We start from the raw sequence: 12089 nt of genomic DNA, 5'->3' as shown, positions 1-12089 counted from the left end.
TCATCCCTATGAGAGCACGTCTGCCTGCTCACAGAAAATGGAGATGTTTCATTGTTTATACAAGGTTGTGATGGTTTAAACCTCTGTAACTGCAAGAAGAAAAAAAAAAAAAAACAGCAGGGGAAAGTCTTATGGATTCCAAATGCCATTATTAAATAACTAAGAAAATCTAGAAAACATTCTCCAGTTGTTCCTGTTTCATCAGAAAGCTAAGTCAGGGATATAGAAATGAGAAGCCTGGAGCATCTCCTGTATGAGGAAAGGCTGAGAGTCCTGGGGCTGTTCAGCCTGAAGAAGAGAAGACTGAGGGGGCATCTTATCAATGCTTATCAATATCTAAAGCGTGGGAGTCAAGTGCGTGGGGCCAGGCTTTTTTCAGTGGTGCCCAGTGACAGAACAAAGGGCAGTGGGCACAAACTGGGACATAGGGAGCTCTGCATGAACACAAGGATGTGATTCTGTAATACTTTTCATACTTGGCAATCTAAATTTTTGGAAGACATGATACTTCACTGTGCATGCCATATTCCTTCAAAAGAGACAGGTCAGAAACTTCCTAGATTAAAGGGATGAGAGGCAAAATCTGTTTATCAAGAGGACTAGATAGTTCAATTCCAAAAAAAAGCAAACTGTATCTTATTTCTTCTGACATAAGTAGCCATAGGCATCCAATGCTACGGAAATAATAGATCTCAAATGATTCATTAAAAAAAAAAAGGCACAGGTCACCCAGAGAGGCAGTGGACCCCCATCCCTGCAGACAGCCAAGGTCAGGCTGGATGGGCTGTGAGCACTGATGGAGCTGTGAGTGTCCCTGCTCAGTGCAGGGAGTGGGACAGATGGCCTTAAAAGGGTCCCTTCCAACTCTAAGGATTCTAAGATAAATAGACTACAGTTTTTCAAAGGAGGATCTCTAAAGCAAGGCAGCACTATCCTGCTTATAATCCTGTCTGGAAGATGATCAGATGCAAAGATGCAACTACCACAGTGTGTCTGACTTGTCAGCCTGAGCATTTCCAGGGCTCAGTGTTCACAGATCATAGAATCAGGTTGGAAAGGACCACTGAGACCATTTAGTCCAACCATCATCCCATTACCACCGTGCCCACTAAGCCATGTCCTCAAAAGCACAAGGAAAATTTGGTGGCAGGACAGGGAACTTCACCTGTACTTGGTCACTCTTAACAATTTGCCACGCCAAGTGCAGGAGAAATGAAAAACATTGGCTGTAGATCCCTTGTACCTCAAGATCTGCCATGTTGTCATGCTTTCCCTTTCGTATTTGCCTTAGAACAAAAGCAAGTCCACGATCTGTACTCACACCATACCTTACCTGATATCACTGTGCTTCCCAGGCGTATGCAGAAGGTCCCTCCAAGAGGTGGAGATGACACCTGCAGCCTCTGAATGGTGACACTGACTCTCACATCCTCCGTGGAGACGTAGAGGTGGTCGTCCTCCTCGGAGCCCTCGCAGAGCACTGCACCTCTGTGTGAGAGAGGGCAGTGTGAAGGCATCAGTGGTCACAGCCTCCACTCGAGGGAGGCTGGATGTGAAGGACACCCGAAGGGACCCAGGGACCCAGACTCAGGTGCTCCAGTGATGTGGGTATTGCACACAACAGAAAGTGATGGAATTTTTTTTTTTTTAATAATTGTGATGGAACAAATTGCTCACGCAGCACCAAACACATTCCTGACCCAAGATGGGCATTTTTAGGGGCCATTTTAATGTAGGCTGGGCAGCTACAACGTGAAGCTTCCCTGTTTCATCCTGTAGCTTCCTCAAGTCACAGAATGACAGAATGGCTTGGATTGGAAGGGACTTCAAGGATCACGAAGCTCCAACCCCCTGCCACATGCAGGGCCGCCAACCTCCACATTTCATAGCAGCCCAGGCTGCCCAGGGCCCCATCCAACCTGGCCTTGAACACCTCCAGGGATGGACAGGGCATTCACAGCCTCTCTGGGCAGCTGTTCCAGCACCTCACCACTCTCATGGCAAAGACATCCAACCTCAATCTTCTCTCCTTCAACTTAAAACCATTTCCCCTCGTCCTGCAGTTATCTACCCTTTCAAAGAGTTGATTCTCCTCCTGTTTTAGGCTCCCTTTAGGTACTGAAGGCTGCAATGAGGTCACCCTGCAGCCTTCTTTTCTGCAGGCTGAACAAGCCCAGCTCCCTCAGCCTGCCTTCATAGGGGGGTGCTCCCTACAAGCAGAGTTTGCTATTTCATATATCATATATCATATTCATATATCATTATATATATATATTATATATATATATTTCATATATCATATTCATAATCATCCAAAGCCTAATTTTCTATAACTTAAAATATTTCCTTCCACGCCAATAAAATTCTCTCCCTTTCTTCTTCCTTTAAGAAAAAAAGGACTTTCTGTGGTACAACGATGCCACCGTGTGGTTAAGAGCACGGAGAACAGCTCACGTCTCCCAGCTCAGCCGAAATCCTACAGAGCCGATTCCACGAATCCGTATCTCAAAGGAGCACTGGGTCTTCTGTCTGACCTGCAGCAGCCAGTGAGCACATCACGTCTAGATCATACTCCTCCCCGACCCCAGAAAGGTGCACTGAAGCACCACACAGTACGTGCTCAGTTAAGAAGAAAACAGTTTGGTTTTGAAAATACCCAAAGAGCAGCGCAGCCATTTCCATTTCCATCATTTCCATTTTCTATCTACCCAGCGTCAGCACCGCACCTCAATTCCTCCTCCACCTCCCTCTGAGATGCAGAACTGAGCCCTTCTTCCTGACGAGAGGGACTGTAATCAATTTATCTCTTAATCCTCTTTTCTGATAAGCTGAACACACTGAGCCTCCTACGCCTTTCCCTCCAAGGCATATTCCTCACTTCCATAATCATGCTGATGGCTTTCTTTCCCAGTTCTCCCAAAGCCCTTTGACAAATGCACTCAGTGCTGCATGTAACATTCCAGCGCCAGCCTCATTAGGGCTGCACGCAGAATTAAAAGCATCCCTTCTCCCTTGATTGCGCCTCTACTTAAAAGCAAACCTCAGACATCTCCCTTCATTCTCATCCTTGTCTTCACCATTGGTGGTTTGTGCCAAAATACCACATCTGACACTAGCAATTAAACTCTGCTTTTTCAAGGTGAGACTTTTAAAAAGACAAACCCTTCTATGCTGTGCTAGTTCATAGAATCACAGAATCACCAAGGCTGGGAAAGACTTCCAAGACCATCCAGTCCAACCATCCACCTACCACCATTTCCCCACTAAACCACATCCCCTCATGACAACATCTAAACATTCACTTTGGGGTGAATTTTTCACCCCATCTTTCCAGTCTCTGTCTTGCACTGGTCCTGGTCCCATCAGGTCATTCCCAAGTCAGCAGGATACAAGCCCTGTAAAAGTCGGATTCTTTGCCAGTTTGGCATTTGAAAGCTGTTCTCTGACCTGATTAACCTGTGCTTCTGCCTCAATATATTAGGGGACTCAGAGAACAGAAACCATCTCAGTAAACAAGGACACAAGGTGGGCCTCCATTGCTCAACATGGCAACTGGTGTCAGAGTTACTGGGAGGGAATGTCTTCATCTCCAAAAAGGGCTAAGGGTTCCCTACAGCCCAACATCCTTGGTAGCTCATATGTACTTTAGGGACCACTATGTATTTTACAGCTACAGAAATGGTGAAGAGCTTGGAGCATCTCCCTTTTGAGGAAAAGCTGAGAGTCCTGGGGCTGTTCAGCATGGGGAAGAGAAGGCTTGGAGGAATCTTATCAAAGCTTATAAATAAAAGGTATTACATGGATGAGGCCAGGCTTTTTTTGGTGGTGCCCAGTAATGACAAAGGGCAATGGGCACAAACTGGAACATGGGAAGACTGGATCTTCCTTACCATGTGTCAGAGGATGTCCAGAGAGGCTGTGGAGTCTCCTTCTCTAGACGTATTCAAAATCCACCTGGACACTTTCCTATGCAACCCAGTGAAAATGCTTTAGCAGAGGGTGGGCTAGATGATCTCCAGAGGTCTCTTCCAATCCCCATGATTCTGGGATATCCCAGGGCATGTGGAACACCTTAGTTTAGGCAACTGACACCCAATCACACAATGGAACCTCAACACCAGAGACAGATACCCTCATTAAGACACCTACAATGCATGTTCAAGTTATGTCCAGCATTTAGGAGCTTGAGAACATTGCAGACATCTTGGGGAAGATGCATCTCACATGCACTGTAGACATCTTAGTGAAGTTATCTGAGCAGAGTCTGAACAAAGACACCTAGAGAGGAAAATGCCAAAGGAAGTACACAGATTTCTAACCTGGACCAGATTTACTCTGCACAGCCTCTGAGATGATAAAGGGCTCCGTGGGAATTTGTAATGATTATTACAGGATATGAAAGAATCACATTGTGCCTACCTTAGGGAGAGAAGAGGCAGACTTGCACCACAGCCAGACACCAGCCAGGACACATTGTAAGTAGGAGAAGACCCCACCACAGTTACTGCTTCTATTATCCGCCCACCCAGACGACGTGGTTTAGGATCCCTCTGAGAAACTGAAAGGAAAAAAAAGAGTATCCAACAGAGTCAGGGGAACAGATGTAATCATGCCTGGGTTATTTCCATTTTAGAGCTGGGATCTTGTTGGTTTGGGGAAGAAGTGCTTTTTGTTTGAGCAACAGCTCGATATAGAAATATTTCCAAATAAACCAAGAATGTTGATGTTTGGCAATTAGTTCTTGATATTTCTTTCCACAAAAATTAAAAAAAAAAAAAAAAAGATTTGTGCCTGTTATGAAACAGCCTTCCCCTTTGAAATAGTTTTAACTAGCTCTGTCATTAAAGCTTTGTATGAAGGAATATGGAAACACCCAGGCTGTGGATGCCCCATCCCTGCAGGCATTCAAGGCCAGGCTGGATGTGGCTCTGGGCAGCCTGGTCTGCTGGTTGGTGACCCTGCACATAGCAGGGGGTTGAAAACAGATGAGCATTGTGGTCCTTTTCAACCCAGGCCATTTTGTGATACGATTCTATGACCACAACATTGACAGGAAAGAATAAATGGATTCCTTTACCAGTCACAGCTCTGTCAGCGATGATGACTTCATCAAGGCAGAACAACCCAGCTGTTTCCTTCTGCTGGATGCTCAGCAAGTCAATCTGATGTACAAACACCGGGGTGTTGACGGGAAGGTCCTGGAGGGGCACAGAATGACTCACACACCCCATCCAGAGGTCAGTGCAGGAGAACGTCCAGCTGGAAGACACCAAGGTGGTACAGCCTTTGTTTTATTGCTTGGTAGTTACAGTGAATGAATTTGGAAATGAACTCAGATGATGCTATTATTACCTGCACACAACATCTGATCACTCAACAGGTCTCTCAGGAAGATATAAAGCTTTAGATCCCTGCTTCAGCATCCTCTTCTACAGAGATCAATATCAAGCTTATGCCCCTTGGGAATTCTAGACAACTAATCAAGGTCCCTATTTCTTTCCATCGTGCAGTAATGTCATATGAACCCCCGTCCTGTTTTCCAGAGGCACACACACAGCTCACACTCAGCCTTACAGAACGCAGAAAGAAATGGGAGGATCCAATCAATAAGCATAGCATGGTGACCTGCAGGTAACCCAGGAGGCTCCTGGTGTGTATCAGGGATAATTTCTTGAGCCAGGTAATAAACAGCCCCATCAAAGGGGAAGCAGTACTGGACCTACTGCTCATCAACACCAGTGAATGACTGGTGACATCAGGATTGAAGTTTGCACTGGGAAGTGCTGGTCAAACTGGAGAGCAGGAAGAACATGCACAGGCAGTGGAAACAGGACAAGCACCCTGGGAGGAGTACAGGGATGCTGCTAGCCTGTGTGGGGACAGGGTGAGGAAGACAAAGACCCAATCCAGAAATGTGAGGGATGCCTATCCCTGCAGACAGCCAAGGTCAGGCTGGATGGGCTCTGAGCCCTGATGGAGCTGTGGGTGTCCATGCTCACTGCAGGGAGTTGGACAGATGGCCTTCAAAGGTCCCTTCCAAGTCAAGCAATCCTGTGATTCTATGAAAGCTAAGATTCCAATTTCACTTTCTGAAGTTCTTCAGATTGCTGGTTTGGATTTTTTTTTTATTTTATTTTTTGTTTGCGTGCTTGTTTTCTTAAGATGTGCCTGCCCCCAACTTCACTCTGCCCACAGTCTTCTCCATCTGTGGCGTTTTGCACTCACATATTCTAGCTGAAATACACAAAATCAAGAGCTACACCCACTTTCCAAGCTTTACATTCTAATGGAACCACAAGTTCCCTAGGGAAAAAAAAAAAAAACCAACAACTTCATTTTTGTCTCATATCAGAAAATCCACTGAATGATGCCAAAAAACCAAGAAGTTAACATCTACAGAAAATTCCTGGTAATTTTTGCTAACTATAGACAGATCAAACTCTCCAGGCCAGTGTGCTTTACTATGGTGAAATATTTGCTAGAACAAGTAATGTGCCCATCTCTTCATATAGTCCTCAAAAACAACAGAATCACATTCCAGGTATGTCAGCACAGGACAGAGCATCCATCTGACAATTTATTTTTCACAGAATCACAGAAACACCAAGCTTGGAAAAGACCTATAAGATCATCCAGTGCAACCATCATTTCAGACAAACAAGAACTTTCTGTTCCCCATTCTCCTAGAAACCCTCTTACTTTGGAAAACGCCATCTCTGTGCACCGTGCCTAGATACCTTGTGGGGTCAGTTCCATCGAAATCCCACTGGCAGGTGAGGTTTCTTTCCACTGAACATAAGGAAAGGTTGGTGTAGGACACTGAGATATGAAGGATGTTGCTCATGTGGCCTTTATGTGCAAAACAAACCTGCAAAGAAAATGAAGAAAAATGTTTTCATGTAAACATAGCAGTGTTTATAATCACAATTTACTCAGCAAGAGCAGGTGCTTACATGTGTGTACTCAGTAAGGTCGTATCCTTGTGGAGATGATGGAGAAGCTTTCACCAGCTGGCTTGGGCTGCGAGCACTGAACCTCCCACAGAATGGCTCTGTTCCATAGACAACGTGTTCTGTGGTGACAGAGTTTTCTGTACCTGAAGGAAACAAAACAAAACAAAACAGGACGAAAGGCTTAACGAGGATTCAGAAAACAAGGAAAATAAGTACAGTCAAAGTTTTCATGGAAATGACAAAAAATAGAGGTCCAAAACAATTGTATCTAGCAGTTCTGCTCCTCAGTGCTCTGCCTAGATAAGTTATGAACATTCACAGGGCAGTTGTTCCCTAGTTTAAGGGTACTGAAAGGCAGGATAGATCATAGAATGGCTGGAAAAGACCTCAAAGAACACATCAAGTCCAACTGCAAACTGACCATACTACACTAATCATTACATCCCAGTCCTGACCAGAAAACCTTGTGGAAAATGCTACCATCTTAAGCCAGATAGAGAATGACCAATTGAAACCACCCTTCCTTTCCAAAAACCACTCGGGCAAAGTTAGAGATTGATATATTTAAGCAACTGATAACCTGCCCTCACTTTTTGGACTTCTGTTCCATTGAGTTATCAACCTTGTTACCAAAAACCTGCTAGGATTTCTCATTTCTAGCGTAAAACAGGCTTTCTTCCTACAGTAGACACTGGTAAATCATCTTTCCTGTCAAAATGAGAGGAAAAAACTGCCATGTGAAGTTCATAGTCTTTAATATATAAATGAAGAGAAAATATGTAAAGGAGGCAACCGTGATTCTTTACACAATGGGTGCTGGAGCTGTCGGAATCTCTGCTGGTAGATACATTGAAGGTACACCCATGGAAAAAAAAAACAAACATGCACATGAAAGTCATAGAGCTGAAAATACTTCATAGAATTGTAGAATCATTAAAGTTGGAAAATATCTGGTCCAATCATCCACCTGCCACCAATGTTGCCCACTAAACCACATTCCGCAGTACAACATTTCTTGAACACATCCTGGGATGTTGGCTCTACCACCTCCCCAGGCAGCCCATTCCAGTCTTCAACCACTATTCCAAAGAATTCTTTCCTAATATCCAGGCTGATCCTCCCCTGGCACAACTCTTTTGTTGGCAAAATTGGAGCACTGAGATCACATAATTAGGCAAAAAATGTCCAACTGATGTTTCTAGTTTTTGCCTAAAGCTTCCCCCTCTCCCCAGTTTAATTAATTCCCTTCCTCTGCTTAGATGAGTCAGTCACCAAACATACATATTACTGGCTGGGTCATGTTCTCTCTGTCTACACTAAGTCCAAGGATGTATTGTGAGGTCTGTAGGCAATCGTTGACTTCCTGACATATTTTAGTATATTTTACTGCAACCAGAGATATGAAATGGAATTAGTTTCTGATGTAATACTTCAGTATTAAAAAAATAATAATAATAATGGTGTATCTTTATTACTATTATTTATATAACACTTGCCTGAATGTCAAGTGTAGCAGAGATTTTCACTTTTTCAGCCATTGGGAAGCACCAAAAACAAAAGACTCATCATCAGGCTATAGCCTGAGCTGTCGCTTTGGGCTGCTCCAGATCTGCTTCCCCAGCACTCATTATGAAACATGAATAATTTCACATGCCCAAAGACTTGACTTGCCTTTTCTGTCTGTACTAATGCTGCCAACCACTGAAACCACTGCTCTGATCAGCTTCTTGCTGCATGATTCAGCCACGGAAATTATTGCAGGAAGACTCTCATTAATACATCGATCATGTTTGTAATACTAGTTCTATGTACTATATCTCGTTAGAATAAATACAATTAAATCCAGTAAATCATAAAATTACTACTGTTGAAGGTTTTGAGTACATTTATTTCAGAAAATGACTCGCACAGTAAATACTTATTTGTTACATGACTACCTTTCTCAAAGCCATCATGGAAGAGTATTTTAGCAGAAGTCGGCCCAATGTCACACCCAACTGAAAGAAGTTCCTCTATTGCTGCTTGGACCTTTAAAAACAAAAAGAGAGAAGTGGTCACAGTACAATGATGCTTGGCTCATCTTTCACACTGTCACAGCTGCATTGCCTCTATTCAGCTCAGTACAGACAGAGCCTAAACTTCCAGGTCTAAAATCCTTTAGGGTGAGACACTTACCTGAAGAGCAGTGGAATTTGTGTGGATCATTCTGCGGGGTGCATTGCTCCAGGAGATACTGAACCACCCCGTGCCAGACACAGTCAGCATCTGCCAAGTGAAGAAACAAATAGATGAGAACAGGTACAATTCTCACGAGACACAAAGAAGTCAAGTCTGCTATGAATTCATAGCAAACATATTGCCCTTTCAAAGCTTCTGTAATAAATTTAATATTAAAGAATCCCTTCAGCTACTCTTAAACTGTGCTTGCTCTCCGTGGACTCTCCTGACACGTGCCTGGGGTTTCTGTTCCCAAATTAACAGGAGCACGAGGGATACACACTGATAGCCACAGGTGGTCCTGACTGCAGCCCTGAGGTTGCCCAGAGAGCTGTGGGTGCCCCATCCCTGGAGGTGCTCAAGGCCATGGATGGGCCCTGGGCAGCCTGAGCTGGTGGGGGGCACCCAGCCCATAGCAGTGAGGTTGGAACTAGATGATCTTTCGCATCCCTTCCAACCCAAGCTATTCTAGGATTCTATGACAACTTCCCACACCACTGAGCACTGAAAGCTGAAAGCTTATATCACCCAATTGCCACACAGAGCTGATCTCTTGACTCTTTGAGTGGTCGACATGAACCCTCTGAGTGTGATGTCAACTAGCAGGGAAAAAAATTGAAAATACCCCAAACTTTCATGAATTAGCATCAAGAACAAGGTAACAAGCAAGGTAAAACCAGACCGCACTTTACACACGAGCAAATTATAATGCACCATAAAAACATCCACCTGGCAACGAGTGTGAAAGTCACAAACACCTTCAGCTACGTGGTAGCATTTATCAACTAAATCAGCAGGCCAATCATCTGATCCAATCATCCACCTACCACCAATGTTGCCCACTAAACCACATTCCACAGTACAACATTTCTTGAACACCTCCTGGGATGTTGACTCTACCACCAAAAGTGGGAACGCACTGCCGTGTCTAAGTGACAAGATCTTCACATTAGGATCTATCCGAGCCCAATGAATCAGGGTTAGTCTACATCCCATGAAATTCTTGAGGTTAGAAGGGACCTCTGGAGGTCATCTAGGCCAAAGTCCCTGTCCAACAGGGGTCAAGTACACAGCACTGACCTGTACATCTGGAAGATACAAGGCATGAGCCCGAATTTCATGTCTCTCAATGTAGTAGTTGTTCACCACCTGGGGATTCAGCCACGTGTTGTGTATCTGGACTCCAACTCTCATCCCATTGCTGGGTGCCTTTCCATGATGTAGTGCTTCCAAGTAGTACCTCAGGCCAGCAGTTAGCTCAAATTTCTGGGATTTTGGCTGCCAACTCTCACTCCAGTTCTTCACCCACTTCCCAGACCATTCCAAATTGCCAGATGGGAGAGAAATAATTCTCACCTGTGTCCAGATGAACCAAACCAGTGACAGTTTCACAACACCAAAATACAGTACCTTCAGCTCCAAAACCAGAGCTGTGCTTATAGCTGACAGCAGTGGGTTGATGTTTCAATACATTCTTTCCTGTTCTGCAGCAAAAAGCCATCACCTCAAAGATGTTTGATTTAGGGCTCAATAACATAAACAAGACAATTCTTATGGCTGACCCTATAAGCCCCACTAACAATTCCTCATGTAGATTTTCAGAGATGGCTGCAGTTCTCTAGCTCACAAGCCTGAAACCAGATGAAAATGTCTGCAGGAAAAGACATCTGAAGACTCTAGAGACAACGGCTTATGTTTCATGAGACAAATGGCCAATAGGGCCAGATGTACAATGTGGAATAACATCAAAGAAGGTGTCACATGGCAACAGATGCATAATAGGGGCCAACGAGGCAATCCATGCTGGGGTAATCCCCCACTTGAAATATCCTTAATTAAAGCCCTTCCGTATCATAACAGCCTTATTTTTCTCCCTGCTAAGAGAAATACCTTATGCTGCGGGTCTTGGGATGAACTCAAGTACAGAGATGCCGGACCATCTGCCTGAATCCAGAAGGTGTAATTGTTGGTCTGAGGAGCCACAAAAAATCCACGAAGCCTGGAGCTAAGCAAAAGCAGAACGCCCATAACATACACAAGAGTTAATGTAAAATCCCTGCCACCCAGCACCCAACCTCCACACGTATACTGAGTAACATGGAGATAAGCATGGCTTTGTTGTTGCCATCGTCTTTTCTATGTGTTCCTTCTCAAGCAAAATCTTATTGCTCAGCAGGACGGAAAACGCTCAAAAGCCCTCAGGATCAACTGAGAAAAGTACAGAAGTGATAGAAAAATGGAAATGCCCAGCATGTTGCAAAGCTCTTCCTAGGCACATCCCAAGAGGCACCAACACAGCTCAAACATCTTCATAGAACTGAGGATAATCTATGGCTGCAGTTGCCAACATGGGCTATGGACATAACCAAATCTCCAACCCAAGGCAGCGTCTAAGTAGAGTTCCTTCTACCTCTACAGCAATTTATTTCATGCTATTTCAGCACATCTAGGCCAAGCATAACAGAAACACCAAGGGAAAGCAAAAAAGGGAGGAAATAAAGTACTTTGCTGAATATGTTGAGCTTCAAAAGGACCTCAGAGCAGAGGGTTTGCTTTGATTTATGGGAGCTATGAAGTCAGGCTCTGCTGAAAAGAGCTGTCAGGTGTTATTGCTACACCTTACACTACTAAAGGTGATTGCCACAGCTTCATCTCCCTTTAAAATCACCGAGTACCTGAAGGACTGCTTTGCTGCAGACAGAAATCTTACTGGGGATTGGGCATTAGGTACAAACTGCCATCTATATCCAGGCCCTGCTTCTGTCAGATCAGAGGCATCATCCCAGACTTCAAAGAGAAGCCCTCGATTTCCTACAAAGTTAAAAGAGAAGCGTTCTCAGCAGCAGCCAACAACAATCCCAGAGCACATATGCTAGAATTGGTGGTGCAAGGAGGCTAATTAATAACCAATTAATAAAT

The 12089-nt window shown here is 44.3% G+C and overlaps 1 protein-coding gene across 1 annotated transcript in view; it reads right to left on the bottom strand.

Moving 5' to 3' along the window:
* The window catches only part of PKHD1 (PKHD1 ciliary IPT domain containing fibrocystin/polyductin), a 242386-nt gene that overhangs the window by 211627 nt on the left and 18670 nt on the right, over positions 1 to 12089 (bottom strand). Inside the window, exons 14-23 of the mRNA XM_090136629.1 lie at positions 11846 to 11981; positions 11061 to 11175; positions 10251 to 10526; positions 9129 to 9218; positions 8891 to 8981; positions 6954 to 7096; positions 6738 to 6868; positions 5078 to 5259; positions 4420 to 4558; positions 1334 to 1488 (exon numbers count right to left, since the gene is read on the bottom strand). Of these exons, the coding sequence (XP_089992755.1) occupies positions 1334 to 1488; positions 4420 to 4558; positions 5078 to 5259; positions 6738 to 6868; positions 6954 to 7096; positions 8891 to 8981; positions 9129 to 9218; positions 10251 to 10526; positions 11061 to 11175; positions 11846 to 11981 (1458 nt within the window). The remainder of the gene's footprint in view (positions 1 to 1333; positions 1489 to 4419; positions 4559 to 5077; positions 5260 to 6737; positions 6869 to 6953; positions 7097 to 8890; positions 8982 to 9128; positions 9219 to 10250; positions 10527 to 11060; positions 11176 to 11845; positions 11982 to 12089) is intronic.

The sequence above is a fragment of the Phasianus colchicus genome, chromosome 2, assembly GCF_987193195.1.
Source record: "Phasianus colchicus chromosome 2, bPhaCol1.hap1.1, whole genome shotgun sequence".
NCBI classification, from domain to species: domain Eukaryota; kingdom Metazoa; phylum Chordata; class Aves; order Galliformes; family Phasianidae; genus Phasianus; species Phasianus colchicus.
Note: the sequence above shows the minus strand (reverse complement) of the source record. Positions and strands in the feature narration are given on the sequence as shown.